This window comes from Seriola aureovittata, chromosome 5, assembly GCF_021018895.1.
Source record: "Seriola aureovittata isolate HTS-2021-v1 ecotype China chromosome 5, ASM2101889v1, whole genome shotgun sequence".
Classification (NCBI taxonomy): domain Eukaryota; kingdom Metazoa; phylum Chordata; class Actinopteri; order Carangiformes; family Carangidae; genus Seriola; species Seriola aureovittata.
Window position 1 is genome coordinate 17,299,856 of NC_079368.1, and position 19,933 is coordinate 17,319,788.

At 38.8% G+C, this 19,933-nt stretch overlaps 2 protein-coding genes and 1 long non-coding RNA gene across 7 annotated transcripts in view; 2 read left to right on the forward strand and 1 right to left on the reverse strand.

Moving 5' to 3' along the window:
* The window catches only part of cds1 (CDP-diacylglycerol synthase (phosphatidate cytidylyltransferase) 1), a 31,159-nt gene extending 25,540 nt beyond the window's left edge, over positions 1-5,619 (forward strand). Inside the window, exon 13 of the mRNA XM_056375632.1 lies at positions 182-5,619. Coding sequence (XP_056231607.1) covers positions 182-317 — 136 coding nt within the window. The 3' untranslated portion in view covers positions 318-5,619. The remainder of the gene's footprint in view (positions 1-181) is intronic.
* Positions 5,620-6,620: 1,001 nt separating this feature from the next.
* tmem175 (transmembrane protein 175) lies at positions 6,621-12,411 on the reverse strand. Its single transcript, XM_056375631.1, has 10 exons — positions 12,094-12,411; positions 10,529-10,567; positions 10,263-10,360; positions 10,125-10,176; positions 9,693-9,728; positions 9,512-9,595; positions 9,130-9,294; positions 8,953-9,031; positions 8,692-8,827; positions 6,621-8,376 (listed from the first exon to the last, which is right to left on the reverse strand). Exons 1-10 carry the CDS (start codon positions 12,295-12,297, stop codon positions 7,704-7,706), a joined length of 1,566 nt encoding a protein of 521 aa, XP_056231606.1. The 5' UTR covers positions 12,298-12,411; the 3' UTR covers positions 6,621-7,703.
* On the forward strand, positions 12,333-17,574 carry LOC130169154 (uncharacterized). 5 transcript variants are annotated; one of them, XR_008827802.1, is made up of 6 exons: positions 12,333-12,459; positions 14,493-14,687; positions 15,107-15,181; positions 15,578-15,678; positions 16,106-16,136; positions 17,204-17,574. It is a non-coding gene; the product is annotated as an uncharacterized LOC130169154 (long non-coding RNA). The 5 variants fall into 5 exon arrangements; XR_008827804.1 differs by lacking the exon at positions 12,333-12,459 and adding an exon at positions 12,479-12,513; XR_008827801.1 differs by lacking the exon at positions 12,333-12,459 and adding an exon at positions 12,623-14,007.
* The last annotated feature ends 2,359 nt before the right edge of the window (positions 17,575-19,933 follow it).

A 19,933-nucleotide genomic window follows, 5' to 3' on the forward strand; every position in this document is an offset into this window, starting at 1 on the left:
AATTGATAATGGAAACAATTGTAAGTTGCAGCCCAACAGCTACATAACTTGTCCTGAAGAAAAAAAGTTAACAATGAATTTGTGCATAATACGTCTGTCTGGAAAATTACAGTGCACAAACTTAAAATGTATAAATATTTTTTTTAACACTTTTGTCATATTTGTAATTGCTGTTTTGCAGAGGACCGAACCCCAGCAAGGTGCTGCAGCAGCTGTTGATGCTCCAGCCGGAGCAGCAGCTCAGCATCTTCCACACACTGCACTCCCAGCTGAGAGAGAGGGGCATGCTGCCCCCCGCCGCTGCCCAGGCTGAGTGAAGAGGCCGCCAGCTTCACGGGGTGATGACTGGAGAGAGAGAGAGAGAGAGAGAGAGAGAGAGAGAGAAAGAGAGGTGGAGAGTGTGTGATGGTCTGGAGAGTTTAAGTTGTGTAAGCATGTATACACACACACACACACGTGCACTGACACACACACTCTTTAAGTATGCCCGTATGGTGTGTGTGATCCCAGGCGTCTCTCAGAGCGTCCGTCGTCATCCTGCCGCCTCTTCATTCGACTCCAACCAGCTGAAAATCACGACTCTACAGACTACGTGGAAGAACCTCGTAGTAACTAAAGGAAAAAAAACAACAACAAAAAAACAACACAACAACAAAAACGGGCGGCTTCGTTGCTTTTCCCACATGGACCAGAACATAAACTATGACACGCCTCATGAGCGAACAGGCAGTCCCCCATCCTGAAGACTCACAGACTGGAGATAAAACGTCTCATCAAACACAAACGGATTTTAAAGCACACGGCTCTCTCAGCGCAGGGTGGATGGTGGATGTGCGGTTTCCCCGTGGACGGCAAATATTGCACTGAATTCAGCTGAACAAACGGATTTAAGAAGCTTTTACCAGCATAACTGGGCCCAGAGTTTGTTTTTGTTTTTTTGTTTTTTTGGGCACGTGGACCTGAGCTACAGCGAACAGACTGTTGAGACTCGTCTTTCTGGGGTTTTTCGGGTGCGGGGGAAGTAACGACGCAGCAGGGTTGTCGAACATACTGTAGACACTGTTTTATAGACTATGCTCTATTTCATGATCTTAACCTCACAGCGCAACAAAAAACATGTAGCATGTTCGCGAGTCCTGTCCCGGGCTTCTGCTAAACTAAGCCATGTTTATTCTCCTCTTCCACAGCGTGAACTCTTAGCTTTTAGGTTTCTGTCTGACTCTTTAACTAACTCGCACAATGTTGAGTCAATAATGTTTGACTGTAGGCATGTTAACGCAGACACTAGAGCATCAGCTGTGCACTCAACACGCAAGTTAATGTATTGTACATAGATAGATATATTGAAGATATTTAGCTGAACAAATACCTAATATATAATAACTACTCATGTGACCTGCTGGGGGAAAAAGAACACTTTTAAACTATGAGGAATAATATGCAAAACAAAAAAAGGAGATGTAACTCATTTGTAGCCTTTAGCATGAACAAATTAGATTTTTAACAGGTAGGGATGTAGATTTGATCTGAGGTTGCTGCTTATTTAGAGGGTGAACTTTTACTAGAGAATGTAATAAGAATTTAAAGGAAGAGTTTGACATTTGGGAAACATGCTTGTTTGTTTGTTTTTTTTTTTTTTTTTTTTTTTACTGAGGATTAGATGAGAAGATTGATACCACTCCAGTTTCTGTGGAGCGAGAGCCAGGAGGCAATTAGCTTAGCTTAGTATAAAGACTGGAAGTGGGGGGAAAATGCTAGCCTCAGTTAACAACAGCTAGGTGCAGTAACTTCCCATAGTTTTCTTGTCACAGTAATCAGACAAGTGCAAACAGTTAATAAGAATTAATGCTAACGACTAGCATTCTAGCTTTTTAGAGACAGTGGAGTGACCTAGTTTCAAGGGGGCCAGTTGCACAAACACTTAAAGTTTATTTTTCTCCTTAGCTGAGGGAGTTGCTGCTGTCTCATCCTCCTGTTGTTTTGACGGGAACTTCACCTTTTAAAGTATTTAAACTTGGAGAGCGACACAGCACACCGCTGTCGTGTAGACTATGATGACCAGACATCCCTGTTTTCTGGAGCAGGAGTCCGACAGAGGGGGCTGCTAGCTATAGCACCTTTAGAAATGAAGCTAAAACCTTCTAAATAGATTTATCCAATCAGTTCTTTCTTTTTCTTTTTGTGTTGTTTCTAGGCAAAGAAAAGGTCAGCTGGCTCACTCATTGGTTAGTTAGTTCATTACGGGGCAGTAAACTAATAAAAACAAACATACACAAAGCCCCCCAGCCAGAACTTGAAGAAATAGTTGTTATATTGGACCCTTACGAACTGAAGAAATATAAATAATCGTGGATTAGACAGACACTCAGACTTCAGAACTGCTTCAAAAGTAGGGAGTTCTCCTTCACTATAGTTTACAGAGTACAATGGTTACCATGGTCAAAATACATGAAACACGGACTGTTCCTCTTTTTTATTTAATAGGTAAAAACATTGGATATATTAAAAATACATTGACCGTTGAACTGGAAATATCCCCGGTCCTCCTTTCAGAAATCTGGTCACTTTACTGTGGACATGAAATACCTCGACTAACTGACTGGAAAGATCCGTAACTATTAATAACGAAGGAGCTGGAACGAGCACAGCTTCAGAAAGCTGAGTAATCCACCTCGTAGACAGTTTGACAAATCATAAACTGACTGCCGGTTAAATCTGTACTGTAGAATCAATTCCTAATCGCTAAGGGTGTCCATCGGGTTCACCCACTCCTTTTGGGATGAGTTCATTTCCTTGATTTATCACCGTAGACCAGGTCACGTTGCAGATAAGAAAGTTAGAGGTACTTTTAGTGTTTTTTTCTTAGTTTTGTTGCTAATTTCTTTTGTGCAACGGCTTGATCAACTTTAAATGATTTTTAAGTATAAGACTAAGATAAAGAGAAAATATTAAATACTTTAAGAAAACCTTAAGGAGAAGACTTGAAGGATTTCGTGCAACCATTTTTATTTTAAGGAAAATTTAACTCAGACTTGAAGGAAAATCTTAACTTAAGGTGTTTTGTGCAACTGGTCCCAGGAAATCATAAGTGTAAAATTGTTACTGCCATCAATGACACGACCCCATGAGATGTGAACTGTGGGGGCAAAAGTTTAAAGTTTACTTTAACTTTAGTGGAAAATAGCCGAGGTGCGGCTCCAATGAAAATAATGAGCTCAGTTGAATTTCTTCACACTCTCTGAAAGGAAACAAATACGCACGTTTCCCAAAATGTGTGAACTAGTCCTTTAAAGATAAATGACCGTGCTTCCTTTATCGATTTAACCAATGATTTTAGTTGCACTGTAGCGGTGGAGGTGGGAGGGGGGCGGGGCTGGAGGGGGCATAGGACCCATCAGACCTCTCTGACGGGTCCCACATCCTCCATGTTTGTTAAGCTCTTGAAGAAAAACTTTCTATTTTAGTCTTCTTACATGTTAAATCACTGTTGTATGATTTAAGTTTTGAATGTAGTTTGCAAACGAAGATGTTATCGACGATAAGATCTGAGTACACGTGGAGCCGAGATGCTGTTCGATATGTGTGTATATACAGTATAGGCAGTACTGTATTTACACATATGTTCCAAGTATATAAAAAATCTGATCCATTCTGATGGTTATATGAGCAATATTTTCATCTTATGCAAGTTGAAGTTTGGATTGGATCGTTAAAATCTGCATGAAATTTGCTGCACGTCTGATGAACCAAGTTTCACCAGCGTGACGAACCAGATGATGCATCATGAGCGTGTAACGAGGCTGCGTTTGCGATGAGATTTCTCTGACTGAATCCAGAGATAAATGTTTACCAAAGCACTGTCTGATTAACACTGATTTCCTCTTATTACTGAGAAAAAGCTCCAGGGTCCAGGTCCGAGCGGTCGTGTCCTTCCTGTTTCGACTTCCTGTCCTTGTTCTGAGAAATGAGGAGAGTTGGGGAGCTGGGCGTCAGACTGGGGTACTAACATTTACATCCGTGGTTCGTGCAATGAGTTTTATTTTATTCTCGTCCCTTCCTTCAGTTGTTGGACGAGGAGGATGTTTTAATTTATTTGTCCAGTTTGCTCAGTTTCCTCATAGAATTGCATTTTAGCGTGTTTTCCCCATTGGAAGTGAATGGGGTGGGGAGGGGTGGGGGTTTTGCTGGGTGGATTTTTGGGACCAGCTGTATTGTTCTGTGTAAAGCTAAAACTCAAACACACACTACTGCTTTAAAGGCTTTTCTGTGTTCAACCTTCACTGTCCAACAAGATGAAGAAAAAGCACGTTAACATCTGGACAGAAGCAATCCGACCAAAAACAGGCGACAAAAATCAACACAGACGGTCACATTACTAAAGCTGTTGTTTGGAGTCTCGAGTGTGTCACCGGAATAATTAAACACTGTGACTCATCAAATTTATGTGTTTCAAAGAACTAAAGTTTACATTTAATGATGCTATTTCATACTATGAAATGTTGAAACTGTACAAAGTTATAAAATTATCATCTTCTATTTCTTTTTGTGTCTTCCATGAATAATAGATGGATTTTATATTAGATTTTTTTTTTTTTTTTTTTTTTTTTTTTTAAGAAGACTTTTGTAGGTTTTACACTTTTATTTGTTAGTTTCTTTAATTTCTATTTAATGATCACTTAAATTTAAATCATTTTTGATTAGTTGATTTGTTGTTTTGTCTGTAAAATGTCAAAAAAAAAAATTCCTGGTCCAACCTGATGATGAGTCTAAAACAGATCAATCATTTTTACTGATTGTACATTTAATAACTTTACATAGTTTCATTCAAATACATTGATTAATTATTATAATTAAGAAGTGAAATATTCCATTGGCACGTTCGAGACTCCACAGTGGTTCAGTCGTAGTTCAGATTAGACTAATTTATATTTTTATTCAAGGTAAGAAGGTAAAACACAAACGTCGAGGTAGGAAAGAAAGAGGTAGATTCAGACGCCCAAAATGTCAGGTAACGACGCACTGCTGATGTTTGGTCGCTCGTCTTTTTAATTGATCATTTTGTGTATATTTTGTTTTTTGATTTGCTTTTGAGCAGAAATGTTTTCTAATGATAATCTATAGCTTTTGGAGTGGATAATATTTGATACTGAGGAAGTATGCTGTTAATATATGGGCAACACAAAGTCGTGTATAAACCACATATTGATACGTTGTTAGGGGATATTCAAGCTGTTTACTGTATGGAGGTGAATAAAGTTGTTTTTTTTTTTTTTCTTTAAATGATCTGTTTCATGTTCATTTTTAAAAAATAACGAGACAAAGAATTTCTCTTTCACGTTAAAGCAACAGCTTCAGATTTATTCACAAAACAATGCAGTGTTTGAACTCATGTAGCCATTACAAACAAACACACATCCAAGCATTGACAATAGAAGACTGTCTCCACTGACTTTAACAAACACATTATGCCGGAGTGACAACGAGAGAAAGACGGTTTTAATTTGATGTCAAAGGAAAATAAAGGGGGGTAAGGATTGTGCTGCTAGAAGCGCGTGTTGGGACTCAAGAGAAGCTACGTTTCTGTAACTTGGAAAATATTGAATAAAATATTCAAATACAGATTTTTATATTGGGTGAAAATGTTAATTGTTTCAGATCCAAAGAGCGTCATGATGAAAGGCAAACAAATTCAGGTATTTATTCCTCCATAAAATCGGGAAAATAACTTTGATTTGACCAATGCTAGATATAAATACCCATAAAATAAAACCACACATAGTTTTAAATGCAGCTTCCTTCCTGGACTAAAAAAAAGACATTCAAAACAACAACAAAAAAAAAGGCTGAAAATATGAAATGACATGTCCAAACAATCACAAACAAGCTTTTCACCCACCCACTTTTCCTTTGTCTTAAAAAGCGATACATTAACAGTATTTGTTTTGTTGTCACTCTTTTCCAGACTTAATATAACAAACGCTTCTCCATCATTAAAGTGCATTTAAGGTTTGAGTCCCCTTTGAGTCAGTATTAAACACATCTGTACGTCAAATCACAGCATATCATCACAGCAGTATCTCAGGACTGTTTAACACAAACAACAGTGACCCCTTCTGGACAAATCTAGTACTTCTCCTTTTCCAACACAAACAGAGTAAAAGACATGTTTTGGTGTTTTTAAATAATATTGGATTAACGTGACTTTACAAAGGAAAACACCTGAAACTAGTTAATTTTCTACAGTTTTAGGTGTCATTTAAATAACATGTCCTTGTGACATATTTGAAAAGGTGGGATTACATTGCAGTTATTAGTCGTACACACAAATATCTGAATCAAAGCATTTTAAAATAGTGCAATTTGAAGTTTTATGGCGCTACCCGTTCAGTACAATGTTAAAAGTGCCCGACACTCCAGACTTGTTCGTCTAACAGGTCAACTCAAACATTTATATCGGGACAAAAAGTCTGAAAGGAGACGAAATTTGATAAAACAAAACAACTTCCCTTGACGTGCCCTTGAGCAAATACTTCAACCATCAGCTGTCGTGTGAATTTCTGCAGTTGAATGTGTCTGAACATGATCAGGAAATCATCTCTGGGTAAACAGAGGTTGAAAAATAATGATTTACCTTTTATTTATTCAGGTGAGTCCCATTGAGAAACCTGAATGTACATTAAAAAAACAAAACAATTAATGAGCAAATAGATGGATAGAAAAATAATTCACAATACAATTTAAATAAACAATAAAAACTACAAAACTGTAGCATATAAAATGCCATAATTAAAACACAGCCATTTATCCAGTGAGGAAAAATAAAGTTAAAACAATTGCATTCTGTTTTGGGACGGTTTGAAATGTTTCTAAAATTTGGATAACTTATAAGACTATCATTGTTTTGAAGTGCTATTTCCAAGTGACTTCAGCATCAAATCCAAATGCTGTCCACATTGACTGTTAGCCGATCATACGACCCGAGTTTTGGCGCGTACCAACTGATCTGACCGGGAGAGATGTAATGGAAGGTGGTATGTTCTCAATAACGGCCTTATAAGTAAATAGGTACCAAATGCACGTCACGTCTTTCCAATAGAGACGACCTGTACTTGGCACAGAAACTTAAATCCTAATTATAAAAAAACATCTTTCTGCTCTGTCGACCCTGCGTGTTTCAGGGTGAATGGAACGATTAGCTAAGTCATTCAGCTAGCTACATGATTTGGAGCCATCCCTGTAAACAAGAAAACAGCCATTCTCAATTTTTACCATTTCCCGCTTTGGGATTGATAAAATCAAAGCGGGAAAAACCTTACTGAAGGTTGGTTAAAAAAAAAAAAAAGCTTTAGAGACTGTTTTTGATTACTTGCTAATCACATCTAGCATAAGTATATTCTGCATGTTAGGTTTACAAGAATTTCATGAGTAGCTAGGCTTTGGCTGTCAGTATCCCTCACTACTCTGGTCCACTAAGTGTTTTCTTAACCTCTACAGAGTCCATATTCGCCTTCAACGTGTTTGGTCACATCTTTTCCAACGTGCACTGATTCCCTCCCGAGATTTGAACGAGGAGAATCCACTTTCCATTTTTCCTGGTTCAAACCCCAACGGGCTCCTCCTGATGAGAGGTCAAATCTAAGCAGTAATGCCTCACAGCTCTGTCAGTTTTCTTCATTTTCTGCAGCCACCCCCCTTCAAGCTAGCTAGGTGACTAAAGCGTTGAATGGCACCCTCGTCTCGTCATCTTCCTCCTCTACAACAGTCTTTGGGTCGGGCCTGTCGGGACAGAAGATTTGCCGTAGCAGCGCTAGCCCGACACGCACCAAGAGCCTCAACACGAGAAAAGCAAAAGGCACCGTGATCTCCATCAGGTGGAAAATTGAGGCGCTAAATTTACTCAGGATACATGTGAGGAAAAATGTCCCTAAAGCTATGCAGGGGTACAGAGCTAGCTTAGCGAGCATGAACACGTGCTCACGTCCACCGTACCGCACATACGGGTGCAGGGTTTCCTGCTCATTGTAAAGAGCGACCACCCAGATGGTGAGCTGAAATATACCTGCGAAGAAAATGATCACACAGCTAATCTGAATGGCTTCCAGTTCGTTGCGGGAGTTGTGCGGGAACTCGTGCGTCAGCTGATAGGCCAAAGGCAGACCTCCGACGAACGCCAACGAGAAGGTGTTCAGCAGGCCCATGAAGCGTGTTGTCTTGGTGACGTGGAGGAAGAGCGAGTGGTGGACAAACCAGAGAAGGCCGACAGTGGCGAAGGAACCGAAGTAGGCGAGATACTCCGGGCCGTAGGCCTGCAGAGCCGTGACCAGGCTGCCGCCAAACTGCTCCTTCACGACAGTTGGGTTGGGAACGTTGTCCTCACTGAGAGCAAGGAACCAGAGAGGATACTCTTTATGTGATTCTCTACTCAAAGCAGCTTTAAACATGACAATAAGAAATTAAGACACAATCCAAAACATCATTATCTCAACATAATGGAATAATTACCTTGAGATAACGGAGCTTTGTTTTCTTGAGATAACAGGATAATTATTCTGTTATCTCGAGACAACAAATCTCCTTTTTCTTGAAAATAACGGGATAAAAAGTATTAGCATGTATGGCCTTTCTTTCTACACACACCGTGTTACATCTGTGTCTATATTTACCCCTTTAAGGTAATAAAGGGAGGCAAACCATATGTCCAGGATGAGAAGCGTTGCTACGATGGCGTAAACTCCATCACTGAAAGCCTCCACTCGCTCTTTACTGAGGGGTTCATTAGGCAGGTAGGTGTAGAACAGCATGGAGTCTGGAGTCTCATCCACCTGACCTGAAAACATACAAGATTTTTTTTTTTTTTTGGTAATTCTGAACTAAATCTACATCCTCAATCTTAACACCTGACCAGAGGGTAAGAAGATATACCTACCTGTCCGGTAAAAGTGTAGTGCTTACCGATTGCTTTGCTGCGACACCACTTCAAACACTGGGAGATGTAGGGCAGGAAGATGACAATGGCTAACAGCACGTAAGACTGGAAGACAAAAAGAAAATCATTAAAATCAATAATCAAAACATTTTAACATCATCATTTAAAAAAAAAGACAGAAAGAAAAAAGAAATGCCACCTACCAGCTCGAAGAAGATGAAGGAGAAGATGCTGGCGAAGAAGCACATGAGGGGCACTCTCATGATGACTTTGAGGATGTGGTGTTTATAGTAGATCTGGTTCTCCGAGATCTGAATCTGTTCGTTCAGCAGGAAGGGGCGACTGAAGGCGTACAACACAATCACCGACTACAGAAACAAAAGATACAGGATCGTAATGTTTGTGATTACACAGAAGCTAAATTTTCAAAACAAAAACAAAAAAACAAAAACTATAATGTTGGAAGCATCTGATCTCAGGTCCACGTGTTTATTTGACATTCAAAATTAACAGAACAGTTCTGTATATTTAGGAAGATGCAGCTATTAATTTCAAGGTGATAAATCCACTTTTGTCTGGCCTCACCTGAATGACGCCGATCACCATCACACAACCACAAAACAGTAAAATCCCGAGGATTTTCTCTGGGAAAGTCGCCATTAAAGAAAACTGCAAAGAGAAAAAAGAAAACATCAGTCATCTAAACATTTATTTTAACAAAAACTGACTGAAGTTGCACTGAGCTGCTGCACTGACTCTTACTCACTGTGTATGGCAGAAAGGTTATCAGCATCATGCAGGCCTGAAATAGACCCGTAAGCAAAGCTTCACATTAGAAACAAGGAAGTGTGGTCACCAAAGTAAAGCGCTAAAAGCACACTAAGTAAAATTCTCATCTCTCTCAGCAGTCCACCTAAATATACATGTTATTTTTGCTGTAATTATTATGCATTTTTTCTAGGAAATTAGTTGTTTCAAAAAAAGCTAAGCTCATTAGCCTTCGTAATATCTTTATGTTTATGTAAAATGAGATAGAATAATCTTAAAAATAATAATAGAAATGAAATAAAAAATTACAATAAGAAAAATAAAGATTAGATAGAAAGCATAAAATAAACATCCAGGAAACTCAATATGAATGTTATTTAAAACTAAACTCACTGTATATAATACTCAAAACGACCTCAGCAATACTTACGAGGTTCAGCAAGGCAAGGCAGTCATCGATCCGTACGATCACTTGAAACAACCTGTGAAACATGAACACACACATACGTGATCAATAAAAAGAACACACCTGAAAATAGCTGCTGTGATAATAACATTATTAACTCACCTGATATGAGCCGCCCAGGCAACAGTCACTATCAGGAATGTCATTAAGTAAACAGCAATTTTTGTTGTGAGCAGCAGCTGAACGCTCTCTCTCAATTCCTGCAGCACATAGACACCAGGGTTTATAACCTTTAACCTTTTCACTCTAACTGAAAAAACATACGTGAAACAGGCTCAACAGTATCACAGTGAAAACACTCCACGTTCTTCAAAACACATAATATTATGATAAAAATATTTATATTAAGCCTTGAAATCGGTCCGCACCTCATTATCCTCCATCTTCGTATGAGCAACAGGTAATATCTGTGGAAAGGTGAAACAGCGTTAGGAGCGACTTCAAGCTCTATTGTATGACTGACCCTGAATATTTGAATTTAAAAGTATTTGTCACTGTCAAAATGATATATACACAGAACATATACTGCTTTATTAATTAGTATTTTGCTTCATGTGTCAAGCTAACCTCTTAAAATATGACGTGATATAAACAGGATACATAGTAGTTAATACAATTAGTATTTATTGCTACTTCTTTGTCTCAATACACTTTGTAGTTTTTAGTACCTTTGATTTTTGTTATGTCATGCTACATTTTAAAAAATGTTTTTTATTCTTTACTCACTGTTAATATGTTGTCTCTTTTATCTTTTCTTTTATATTAATCCACTTATGTTTGTTATTGTTTGCTAATGTTATTATAACTTTCCTAAAAGTATTTCATTGCATCTCGTTTTCAGCTTTCTTACTTGATTTGTCCTTTTCTTTTTAGCTCATCAGTCTGCGAAGCGCTTTGAACTGCACTAATCTGTATGAAAAGTGCTATACAAATAAGGTTTGATTGATTGATAGATTCTGTGTATCAAAAATGCTAGTAATGTATATACTGTTATAGTTTAATATTATTATTACTTATCAAAACTATGCATCTGCTCTCGCTGCTGTGACAGTTTCCTGTGTGGGATCAAGCTTCACCTCCACCAGCTACAACATTGACAACACTGCTCACACACGGATGAATCATTATAATCCAATTACATTACATTATATATAATAGTACATATGTATATATATATATATATTAGATAGGGGGCATTCTGCATCAGGAGCACTCTACTCAAATACCTTCCGTGTGTTTTACCAGGTTACTGGATGATTGAGTTACTTCTGCAGACAAAACATTTGAAGAATTTATAAAATAAAAGTCATAGTTCATGTAAAAATGCTAAAGGTGTCATGGCTTTGGACTGTGGGTTGGACAAAACAAATATTTAATCATTGTAATTGTGACAACATTTATCATTGTTCTCACTGTAACTTTTACAAACTAATCAATTAATAATCAGCGGATTAATCCTTAGTGAAAATAATCATTAGTTGCAGTCATATGTAAAAATGCTACAGCTACAACTGTAAAATGCTCCTAACACATTAATGCATCAGTAATAATAATTTAATTATATATAATAGTCTTTATATAGTACATTTAATACTTTAGGCTCATTTTACTGACTATATTTACAACCCTTTACTCACGTAAAACATGTAATACATAATTTTATTATGAGTATTTTGGTGTTATATTGATATTTTTTGTCAGTATTAGTACTTTTAATTACGTAGAGGATCTGAGAGCTTCCTCCTGCACAACATTTTACTGGTAACCTTCCTGAATATTGAGGAATATTTTGAATTTTTACATTTAAAACATCCTCCTCAAACAGATACAAATAATTGTGTTATGCTCCTTCCTCCTGTCACTCCTTAGTCTCTGCAGGATCAGACCCTCGGTGGGTCACATCCTGGTGCACGGCTCTGTGCGTGTGTCTCACCATGACAGTGGCGATGATGGAGATGAGGGCGTCGCTGTAGGCCAGCAGTCTGTGGGAGGACTGGGTGCTGCTGTGGCCCTCTCTATCGGATGGACTGACGCTCCCCAGGAACGAGGAGGACGCTGCGTGGCTCCTCGTGCCCTTCTTCTCCATCTCCTCCTCGACGTGGTGCTCTATGATATCGCTGTCGTCGTTTTCCCCCATCGTGGAGGGGCTACTGGGGGCGCAGGGGCCGCGGCAGACACCATACGGACCCCGCGGACGGAGCTGTTTGCAAACAGCCGACTGACAGCTGACTGAGGGCGGGGAAACAGGAAGCTGCTGTCTGCTTGTTTTCCTGTTCCCGGAAAAGATCGTCGATAGCGTGTGAGTAGCCACTCGGTAGTTAAAAACGGATCCAGGAAGTGTAAGACAGATACGGTATGTTTCCCAAAACTGTAACAACTTCGTTTTACTTTCTTTTTTTTTAATGTGTACCATATGTTTGGTCTACAGATTTAGTACTTTTTATTTTTGTTGTGTCATGCTTCATTTTAAAACACTTTATTTTGTTCACTCTGTTCACACTGTAATTATGTTGTAAACAGTATTTTATTATATTTTACTCGTTCCTGAATTGTTAATCATATATAATATATAATATATATAATATATATGCACATGGTGGACTTCAAGCCTGGTTGTGGGTTGTACTTCAGCCGGATCTCTGGGCCCAGACCCGGCTGAGTCTTTGCCAGAATAATTTGAATAACAGCATAAGAAAAGTAAACTGAGGACGCAGAAACTTTTCATACCTGTGACAGTTTTGGAAATCAGGTGAACAGGAAACGGGGAGTGGAGGGAAGCACCGCGCCCGGCAAGGTCACTTTAAATACGGAAGATAAAAAGCAGGAAGGCCACGGCGAGCCCATGCCTGTATTTGAGTAGAGTCCGCAGTTAAAATGCTCTGAAACGTCCATCTTTTACATCCTGTTTGCTCAAGGAAATCAACTGGCCAATACCATGGTTGTGACGAATGTGCGCAGCCTGGAGAATACATTAACAGACATACCCATGTACAAACGATGCACTAAGGACAGACGAATCATTTGAAAACACGGTTGATGAGAGTCATCATCATGAGGGGCCACATCCGTGTCATGGCAGTGGTGTCGGCATCACAATTCCCTCTAGATTATATGCATTTAGTTTGTTTCGGTGTTGTTAGGCGAACGCTACACATCTGGCTCAGAGGTCCTCTAAATTTCAGCGTATCTGCAAACACAGCAGACAGAACGTTGGCAAAACTGTTAGAAATGCGTTCCTATAATCCAGCGGAGTTTGCCCCAAAGCCCAGATTGCTGAGGGAATTGGACCGTTGGGAGGGCACTGAATTAAGGCGGTTTCTGCTGTTCACAGGGCCTGTAATGCTACAGGCACCTTTCTGGACAGAAACATGTACAGCAATTTCATGCTATTGTTCTCAAGTGATTTAATAAGTCCTAGACTATCCTGCCACACACAGTATGCTCATATGTTACTGAGCTCTTTTCCAGATTTAACAAACATGTTGATTAAAGTGTTGATTGGTTAGCTCTAGAGGTGCAGGTGTGGATTTTGATACATTTGGACAGTCGGGCTAGCTGTTTCCACCTGTTTCCAGTCTTTATGCTAAGCTAAGATAACCAGCTTCTTGCTGTGGCTTCATATTTACTGTTCAGATATGAGAGATTTTATAATACAACTCAAATAAGCACATTTCCCAAAATGGCGAACTTCTATTCAATTCAGTTCAATTTTATTACATACATTTATTACAACATACAGTGACTGGTGAGACCATGACTACTTATACAGAGGCCAGAAACCAACATGGCGGCAGTGAACTGACACCTGGCTCTATGAGCAGTCCTCAGTCAGTAAGTGAAATACTCGGTGAGTAAAATTTCCCAGGGCTGTTTTATCTTCTTTGCTTGCAGAAATCAACTGCCTGGTACTGGACGTGAGTCCCACAGCGCTGGAGGTTTTACTTTCTCAGCAAAGTGTTTCCACAAAGGGTTTATATCTTGATGTTTATGTGAGCAGTGCAAAATCTACTGGCCTGAATGCTAAATGGGCAAATACAAACGTTTGTACGTCACAAATTGAATGACAGGTGATAGCATGATTGTATTTTATAATCCAAGCATAGATTTATATACTGTAAGAGCAAATCAAAATGTTTTGTATGTGTCAATATCAGTCAAGTTAAGATCAATGTCTTTGTTTTAAATAAATGTCAAAACTGTAAGTTGGTTTGTAATGTGGGCAAAGAACATGTAGCTTTACTTTTAAATGTCAGCTTTGGTGGTTGTGCTGTTAAGGTGCAATATAAGATGTGGCCAGAACTTTAATCAAGACCTCCATCTGTTGTATTTCAGAGTCATCTACTAAAATGAGCATGTGCACCAGCCAGCCCTGACCTGTCCTGTATTATAATACCACTTTGCAACACTAGACGCTGTGTGAGTCAGCGGAGCGTCAAGTCTGCCCTCAGTCCCACGAAGAAGAACAACTTCCGGCAGAGCTTGAAGTTAGCATCACAGAAACACAGGAATGGCTGAACCTCCTAAAAGGTGATATTCATCTTCATCCTGAAGGACCGCTCCCGACAAGAAGCCACGTTCAACGACAAAGAAAAGAAACAACATGAGTAAATCTCGATATAGTATAGTACTCCTAAGTATAATCAGTGCAACGACTGACAAACATTTCAGGTGGTGATATTGACGTTGTCGACAGACGTTTTAGCGGTTACTAGGATTGTGTCTGTTGCCCTCGACTGTTGTACAGCTAGTTACGGCAGTAACTTTAGGCTCATTTTGTAACTGATGACTGTAACTTGAGATTGACCCAGTAGACCGAGTGAATACACGTCGACCGGTTCAACATGTTGTAACTCCTTTACATTACTGTTAGGAGATCAGCCATGATTGAAAGTGCACTAGGTCTTTACATTTCTCATGAGATTTCAGCATCCCTCTGTCTTTATCAGGACCTGAGCCAGTACAGATGCAATACCACCTCCACCTGTCTCACCCACGGCAGAGAGTCAAGACACAGTGTCTAGGTGAGTGACACGCTATCATTCACTTTGAAAAGTAAGACTTGTCTATACCACTGTGATTAAATCAGATCCACAGTGTATACATGTTCATACTGCTGGTTCTTAATAATGAATATACCACTGTCTATATTGGTTATGTATCTTACAGTATATCCATATTTGCATTACTCAATTTGTTGGTTATATAGTGTGTGTGTACATTGAATTCTTATCACACCTAGTTGTTTACCCTTCATTTCCTTGCATTTACATTTCATAATATTCATACTGTGTTCATTTTTGCATATTCACATCTATCCTCACAATTTATTATACAGACACAACAGACCTAACATGTTTGAATATGAACAACTTGTATGATCTAAAGTAATTGTCCTATCACATGTTTGTCTGTATCAGGACCAGAAGTCCAGTCTAATCACCAATGACGGACCAGCACCTGCCTTTTCTTCTGCATCTGGCCTCATCAATCATCAAGCACATTACATCAACACCTTGCGGTATGATCCCTGCACATGATAGATATTGTCTATACTGTGATCTTTTGCACATCCCCTAATCAATACCTTTTGCACATCTTGCCCAGCAGGAGTTTTGTCATTCTAATTTTGAGCACCAAGTTTTACAGTTTTGTGCTTTGCATGTTTACACAGATGTTGACAGACGCTCTAACTCTTCCAGTGTCTTTGTTGCCTCACCACTAATGTGTTTGTTTATTTATATATATGAATCTCTTCTACAAATGTACATGTATCATTTGTTCAGATTTATTCATAGTGTTATTGTTATTACAGTATATGCCAAATGAGGTTTAAGTGCATAATTGAGGCATCTTTTATGTTCTGAAGTCCTTAGACTGCCTCAAACATTTCATAGTCAAGTGGAGCTGCTTGACATGTCCTTATTTTTCCTTTTGTGTTTTCATAGGGATGGCAGAATCCACCTGGGGCAAGAAATGGTAAGTGTTTAAAGAAGTTTGTATTTTGTGTAATTGCATTTCCACACAGACCATAGTTAAACGTTTAAGATGAGTTAAAATTATATTCTGATTATTACATTTAAGTTGTCGTCATATTGAATGCATCAGAAAACGACGTGGATGTGTTTATTAATATATTTGGCTTGAATATTACAATTAAAATACTTGTTTGGAAACTTTCCGTGTCTGATTTGTTGTTAAGGAACTTATTGTGAACTGTTGTTGGCTGTATCTATACGTGTATCCAGGCTCAAATTAGGGTCAAAATGATTTTGAGCTTGTAAAGTGATGTTCACAAATAATTCCAATGTTTGTAGTTGTAACTCAACCTTTGTAAACCTGTAAAATAAATCTGCTTGAGAAATTCAAGTTTGCGTATGTGAAACAATTGCACTTGTGTCGAAGAGATTTGTATTTGTTGAAAGTCTGAATCAGAACTCAACGATCAGTGTTGAGGTTGGACAAAGACACTGTAAAAGAAGAAATGGATTTGTCAACATCTGTGTCGTGATACAGAGAAGAAAACTGTAAAACTCTGGTCAAAAGTTCCCACAGTGTGACAAGGATCAAAATTTGTACTTGTCAGTGTCACACACTGGGGATTTTGCACACTGAGTTTTACAGTTTTCTGCTCTTTATCTCTGCACACAGACGTCCACAAAAACATTTCTTCTTTTCCTGTGTCTTTGTTTGATGTCACCACTGATCATTTGTTCAGTTTTTATTCACACTGTCTTAACAAATACGAATCTCTTTGCCAAAAGCACAATTTGTTATTTTACAGGTTTATAAAGGTTGATATACAACTACAAATATTGGAATTATTTGTAATCATTACTTTATAAGCTTTATCAGCTATAAGTCGTTCAGACAAGGCTTCAACTGGGGGCCGAGCCAGCCGCCCGGCGGCTAGCTCTGCTTTTACAGAGCTATTTACAATTTTTATTTATTTTTTTTCTCCCTGGTAAAAATGTAAATAGTTTCTATTGGGCACAATGCTGTTACTGTATATACGAATTAATGTGTGCTTTCTTTTATTCTTGCAGCTCACATCATGTGCTGTAGTACAGTGGATGGATGGGCATTGGTTGAGAAAACTAAGGTTGTCACATGACTCACTGTCACAGGGTGAGGAGCCCTGGAGAGAGATCATCAGTTTCACCTGAACCTCAAGTTGTGTTAGTAAGTTATATCATAAGTTTATTGCGCTACAGTGACTCACTATCGCTTGAGGAACAAAGTGGTATTACAAGTTGAGATGGACTGTTCAGGACATCTACCCACCAGTTACACAGTGAACTTCTTAAGGCAATCTGCAGTCGCTTATTTCTGCCCCATAAACCCCATCACCATTCTGTTCAAAGAAATGCATTTTATTAAGCGTTGCTGTATATTGAAAAACTTTAAATAAAGGGTTGATTTGTTTTAGCATTTGTAAGTGTGCTTGATTTTTAGTTTTAATTCATATATATGTATTAGGTGAACCTGGATGAAACTAATGCAGTGTAATGGAACATATCTGCAGTAAATCCTCCTTCATGAGGATTATCATGTTCAGCATTTACTGAATCTGTTTGAGAAGTGTTGGTTTATTTTAATGGTCATTATGGTAATGTTTAAGTGTACTGGGATATACTGAGACGTGTTCCTAATATTTTGTCAAATCTAATTCCTATAAATGGGATGGACAAAATCTTAGGAACACCTCTCAGTATAGGGTAAGTTTATATACAGTGGTGTCCAAAAGTCTGAGACCACTTTCCCATGTAGCCTGACATGTTGCTCCATAGCAGGTGTAGTATCATTTCATTTACAAAGGAGAATAAAAGGAGCCATTAAAAACACTGAATTCTTCAGGAATGTCCTAGTTATGTGCCTGCAATGCAATAGCCTTGAAGGCATTATTATTCTGCATACTTATTCGTCTTAGTCATCTTCTGTATCGAAATTTCGGTGCATAACCAGTCTTGCATCTTTGAGAAAACTAAGACAATATATATATATATATATATCTTCTTAGCTATTCGAGTAACCATGGCAACATAAATGCTGATAAAAGGTGAAAAAATTCCCATCGAGAATGAATGGGGAGACGTCTTCAAAACAACCAAACCCAGCCCTCTTTGGAGCTCTACTGCTTCTAAATACTTCAACACACACACACACATATAAACAGAAACACACAAACACCATCTCCACGATTTGGGTTAACCTTAAACATAAAAGTCTCAACATGGTAAGAGGGAATTATTGGCTCTGTTGTATAAAACCTTATGCAATTTATACTGCCAAACACAGACTCTTTCAAAATAAGAGTCTCAAAAAGGTAAGAGGTAAGGTAGGTCATAAAAGTTCGATCTTATCGGTCTATATGGGGATATAGTGGTAGAGCTTTTTGAGGGACACTTACAGTGACTGAGGTCAGGATAATTCTCTACAACATGAATGAAACTCAAAGTAGAATAAAGGATATTGTGAAAAATGGACAAGGTGATGTCTCCTAAACTGTTATAGTTTTATTATTGTCCTATTATTGACCTTCACCTCATTTTGAACCATGAATAAAAACCCTGTGAGGAGTAATAAAATAAAAGCTGGAATAGTGTGAAGTGATACCTTGATCTTGCCCCTAGGTGACAGTAGCGCTGTGTGAACTGAATGTGTGTGCTCAACAGCAGGCTGCATGTATGAGCACATTCCTTTAACAAATTTACTTTTAAAGAATCTGGACAAATGTCACAGCATGTCTGCATTTCTACAGCTGACAAAAAGTCTTTTCCATATTTAATTTTAAATTGTTCATCTTCTTGTTCTTTCGTCTATTAGCAGCCGCGTGTCATTTGACGGGAACAGATTGGTGGACTCAGCCGGTTTAATGTTTTGTTGGAGTAAAACCTCCATCGCTGTCACATTCGGTAATCACAGTGCTCTCAGACAGCAGTATGACCTACAGTAAACGATAATAAATGACATCTACTTACAATTATATACATATAAATACTACATTTTATAACAGAAAGTGAACTGATCCCTCCAAAGGGACACCTGAGGGGTCATAAGTTGATTAATGGGGGAGGAAAAAAAAGTTCTGATCTAAAAATCTTTTGTTTGTTTTTTTTCCTTGTGATATATTTAATATTTGAGCAGTGATCTAAATGTGTGAAGTTTACAGGGGAATTGTTTATACTGTATCTGGCTTTGAAGGAGTTCGTAGATTCAGCTCTTTGCTGTGTGAGAACTCAACCTGTCATCCTGTAACTGTACCCCACCCTCCCCTCAATCCCCATTCGCTGCACATAGATGTCCATCATTATCTTTCACCAGATATTCTGCAGCCCCACCAGGGAAATACCAATATCTCTCACTAAAAGAAAGTAAAATATTCTGCCAGATAGTAATGGATGAGTCTTTGGAATAAACTACCTCTTAATACCTATAACTGGGTTCTTTTCTCTGCCCTGCCTCACTTTCCTGTTACCTCTTTTTGCAGACACTCTGCTGCTGCCTCTGTGAGACAGAGGTTTGAGATTGAGGGGCAAAGCCTGGGGCGAGTCAGGAGTCTTGAGTCTTGAACCTACGATCCCGGTGTTTCTCCACCGGTCTGATCCAGCTCAGGGTGCAGGTGCCGGCTGCACTGGGCCGGCGCCTGAGGCGGTACCTCGGGCTGTCTCTCTTAATGACGTCTCTGCTTATGCTGCCGTCCCCCCCCCCTGAACCAGGCTTGTACAAGTAAGTGCCAAATCTCTCCACTGATGGTTCCACTGGTTAATCAGGAC

Excerpts from the sequence above, each read along its gene's own strand:
- tmem175 (XM_056375631.1), bottom strand. The coding sequence starts at position 12,297 with ATGGGGGAAAACGACGACAGCGATATCATAGAGCACCACGTCGAGGAG. Across the intron at positions 10,177-10,262 it reads GCCTGGGCGGCTCATATCAG|GTTGTTTCAAGTGATCGTAC; the intron begins GTGAGTTAATAA and ends CATGTTTCACAG. Across the intron at positions 9,032-9,129 it reads CCTTCATCTTCTTCGAGCTG|TCTTACGTGCTGTTAGCCAT; the intron begins GTAGGTGGCATT and ends TTTGTCTTCCAG.